The 4372-nt window shown below is 33.3% G+C and overlaps 1 protein-coding gene across 1 annotated transcript; it reads left to right on the top strand.

Moving 5' to 3' along the window:
- The first annotated feature begins 1910 nt into the window (after positions 1 to 1910).
- Positions 1911 to 3965, top strand: LOC124918322 (cytochrome P450 78A5-like). The gene is made up of 3 exons (XM_047458510.1): positions 1911 to 2453; positions 2538 to 2939; positions 3363 to 3965. The coding sequence occupies exons 1-3, from the start codon at positions 1911 to 1913 to the stop codon at positions 3960 to 3962; spliced, it is 1545 nt and encodes a 514-aa protein (XP_047314466.1). The 3' UTR covers positions 3963 to 3965.
- Positions 3966 to 4372: the final 407 nt, after the last annotated feature.

The following is a 4372-nucleotide window of genomic DNA, read 5'->3' as shown; positions in this document are numbered from 1 at the left end:
TAATTACTAGATCTAGATTAATGAGTGCTTTTAAAAAAAAATATAGGAAAATCTGAATCTTTCAAATCATAGTTGAATGATCATATATTTTATCTAGACTGGACCTTATCTATGCTTTTTTCACGAAGACTCTCTTGCGAGTTTTGAACTTTTTAAATTTCTTTAATATAGCATTTTCCCTAAAAGTCTTAATGACTATGTTTGGTTGTACCATCAAACTCTCTTTCACATTTACGAGTTTTTCTTTAAGAAATTGTACATCCTTCTTGATCCATCTTCAACAATTATTATCGGACTACATATTCTTTTATTTTCATCTCCAAATAAATTCACAACATATAGAAGTGTCATTATTTTGTGAAGTGTGGAAAGTATTGATATTCTTTCAAAGTCATGAATGTCAAACAAGTAGTCATACAATTAATGACCATCACAATTCACATATCAATCCAAAAGTCCTCCAAGCATTCATGAACTAATTTTCTAGTAATTCTTCTTCTCTCAAGCTCTGAAACCAAATATTTTGAATTTTTTAGTTTGACCAAAATGCTTACAACTACTAAAGACTAGACCAAGGCTCCTTCACTAACTCATAATCAGTTATAAATATTGTTCATACAATTAAATGCTCACTCAATTTGTATTTGTCTTCATCATAAAACTCAAGAAGCTCGGGCTCTCGTTAGCCAAAACTATCTTTGTTGTGTCCACCTTGAGTTGAGTTTCGCATAAGAGAGGATCTAGAGACTAAAGTTGTGTATACATAATGTTGCATTGTGTTATATATTTATCATTATAGTTATAGAGTTATAAGACTTATAATAATATAAAAACTAACATAACTATAAACAAATCAATATATGGTTTGGTTGAAAAAACTAAACTTCTTAAGTAGTGCTGCGTTTAATCATTTTTTTTAATTCATTTAAAAATTATTTTGGTTTTAAATATCTTAATGGGGTATTTATTTAAATGAAATAATATTATGAAATACACTTTAATTATGTATATATTAACCAATGTAATAAAATTTATTCGTTAACTACATTATATCTCTAAGCGTTTCCAAACATGCCCATAATTTCAAGTTTATCTCTTTGTCTTCGACCAAGTAATTATGAAGCATATTTCAATCATATATATATATATATTTATATAATAAATATAGTCCTGATTAATTAGTATATTTGATTTGATTCTAGCAAAAACTAGTACTTCATCCAACCTTTGAAGCCAAATTGACATCAATATAGACTCTTCAAATGTTATAATTGATTTCAATCAATAAAACCTCCAAACCATCTTTTGTAGAATTTGCACCACCCACATTGAGCTGAATCCGCCCATGGTAAATTAATGTGTGGGCCACAGTACATGACAAATGTTGTCATGCATGAAGAAAATTAACCACGTGCATCCTTGCATGTCTCTGCATTTTCAATTCAATACGTGCATCCTTGCATGGCTCTGCATTTTCAGAAAAATATTAAAATATTTGTATCCATTGCATGGCTCTGCTTTTTTCAGAGCTTTTAGTGAGTCCAAATAATAACAACGTGGAGCTGACTAGACTCTTAAGATTTTAAAGGAAATGAAAAATCCTTAATTTGTTGTGTTAAAAGATGTTTTAGCATGTTAATTCTTTCTGGCGGGTCTTCCAAAATTAATATATGGGTTTTCTAAGTTTGCATTTTCTTGGGATTTAGTTAATCATGCAACTTTTGAGTCAGTTCTCTTTTTAATATTACCTATATATAATTAAAATGTTTAGTTTAATTTCATTTTAAATAGATTGAATGTTATGAAATTTATTTGGTATGTTTCTGCTTGCCCTCCCTACAAATACGAACACTCCATTCCATCTTTCATCACCACTTCCTACTTTCATATCTCTCTCTTAACAAAAAAAAATGTCTTCGGGAATAGGCCTCTTTGTTCTACCAGATGACTCCTCCTCCACCTTGCTCAGCATCCAACTTTTCCTCTTTCTCGCTATCCTAACCGCTGTTTTCAGATTCTGGCTAGTCCCGGGTGGTCTTGCATGGGCTCTTTCCAAAGCAAAAACCGGTGCCCCCATTCCCGGACCATCTGGATTTCCCCTTATCGGACTCATTTTCACTTTCATGAGTTCTTTGACTCATAGAAAACTTGCAAACCTTTCTCAGACCTTAAAGGCAGTTCCACTAATGGCCTTTTCGGTTGGGTTCACCCGTTTCGTTATTTCAAGTGATCCGGGTTCGGCTAAGGACATTCTCAGTAGTTCTGCCTTCGCTGATCGTCCCATTAAGGAATCCGCTTACGAGCTCTTGTTTAATCGGGCAATGGGATTTGCTCCCTTTGGAGAATACTGGAGAGAGCTAAGAAGGATTTCAGCTACTTACATGTTTAGCCCGAAGAAAATAGCTTGTGCTGAAGGATTCCGTAAGAACATCTGTCATCAGATGATCACACAAGTAAGAATACTCTTTTTATTTTTACTTTTTAATGATAATGAGTATAAAAGACAATTAGTTATAAACGAGTGTTTCTTTACGCAGGTAAAAACACAAATGGATCTAAAAGGGGATGTTGAGATCAAGCAAGTTCTTCACTATGGTTCATTGAATAACATGATGATGACTGTTTTTGGAAAGTATTATGATTTTGGTGAAAATGGGGACGGTTTGGAATTAGAGGGATTTGTTAGTGAAGGATACAAGTTACTAGGGACATTCAATTGGAGCGATCATTTCCCGATTCTAGGTTGGCTTGATGTTCAAGGTGTGAGAAGGAGAAGTAGGAAACTAGTTTCTAAAGTGGATGGGTTTGTTAGAAAGATCATAGACGATCACAGCATGGTTACTGATCAGGACAATAATCATGGATACTTTGTTGATGTTCTTCTTGATCTTGAGAGAGAGAACAAGATCACCCGATCTGATATGGTCGCTGTTCTATGGGTAATGTTTTTTCTTATGTCTTTTCAAAATTTTCTAATTTGTATTTTCTTACTTAGAATTCTCTTTCTTGACTTCACTAGCCAACCTTATTATCTACAAGATATGAAAAATATGTAGAAAGGAAAAATAGTTAGAACGTTTTCGTAAATGAATGTACATGTTAAACCTCCTTTGGTGCATGTTAAATTTTATTAAACAAATAACTAATTTTATTTCATGTGTTACTTTTGTCATGTTGGCCCTTAGTTTCTTGTGACTACTTTGTTACTCATTTTAACAAATTATTAATTTCTTGAAAATATTTGTATTCTCATTTTTTAAAAGATATTTATTTCTTTGCTTCTGTATATAAGTTTTTTGATTTACATAATAATAATTGATGATGAAAACATTTATATAAATACTCTTTATCAATGAATACAGGAAATGATCTTCAGAGGAACAGATACTGTTGCAATTCTATTAGAATGGATTCTAGCAAGACTAGTTCTTCATCCAAACATTCAAGCCAAAGCTCTCGCCGAAATTGAAACAACTATTGGCTCTTCAAGGGCGGTAATGGAATCTGATATCCCAAACCTGCCATACCTCCAAGCCATCGTAAAAGAGACTCTAAGAATGCACCCTCCAGGCCCCCTCCTTTCATGGGCTCGTCTTGCAATCCACGACACACATGTTGGGCAGTACTTTGTCCCTGCAGGGACCACGGCCATGGTGAATATGTGGGCCATAGCACATGACAAAGGAATTTGGTCGGAGCCAGAAGAGTTCAGGCCAGAGAGATTCATTGAACAGGATGTGTCTGTCATGGGGTCTGACATGAGGCTCGCCCCTTTTGGTTCAGGAAGGAGGGTATGTCCCGGGAAAACTATGGGTCTAGCTACCGTTCATATTTGGTTGGCTGTGCTTCTTCAGAACTTTGAGTGGACCTCTAAGGATGATGTGGATTTGACTGAGGTTCTCAAGATGTCCATGGAAATGAAGAATCCCTTAGTGTGTAAAGCTGTTGCAAGGGTTTTTTGAGCATGCTTGTTGGCTCCTTCTGAAGAGAACTCCTAAACTATGTTATGCTGTTGTGTTTGTTTGATGCATGTTTTCTAAGTTTGTGTTTTTTATGTTTTTCAAAAACTATGTTATGTTGTTGTGTTTGTTTGATGCTTGTTTTCTAAGCTTGTGTTTTCTATGTTTTTCAAAATCTATGTTATGTGGTTGTGTTTGTTAAATGCATCTTTATAAGCTTGTGTTTTCTATGTTTTTCAAGTTTGTGTGTTTTGTTTTATAAAATCTCAAATCTGATAACTTTAACTTAATGAGATAAAACTATAAATCATAATCCATAAAACTAAATAAAAAAAAATGTAGAAGTTATTAGAAAAACTTGAAATAATATGTCTTTTAAAATATAAAATAAAATTATTATTTTAAACCAAAAT

Source organism: Impatiens glandulifera, unplaced genomic scaffold, assembly GCF_907164915.1.
Source record: "Impatiens glandulifera unplaced genomic scaffold, dImpGla2.1, whole genome shotgun sequence".
Taxonomy (NCBI): domain Eukaryota; kingdom Viridiplantae; phylum Streptophyta; class Magnoliopsida; order Ericales; family Balsaminaceae; genus Impatiens; species Impatiens glandulifera.
This window is presented reverse-complemented; position numbering and strand designations above follow the sequence as displayed.

What these genes read in the sequence shown, in the direction of transcription:
- LOC124918322 (XM_047458510.1), top strand. Translation starts at nt 1,911, where the DNA reads ATGTCTTCGGGAATAGGCCTCTTTGTTCTACCAGATGACTCCTCCTCC. An exon ending in GTCATCAGATGATCACACAA is followed by an intron (nt 2,454 to 2,537) that starts GTAAGAATACTC and finishes TTCTTTACGCAG; the next exon opens with GTAAAAACACAAATGGATCT. An exon ending in ATATGGTCGCTGTTCTATGG is followed by an intron (nt 2,940 to 3,362) that starts GTAATGTTTTTT and finishes CAATGAATACAG; the next exon opens with GAAATGATCTTCAGAGGAAC.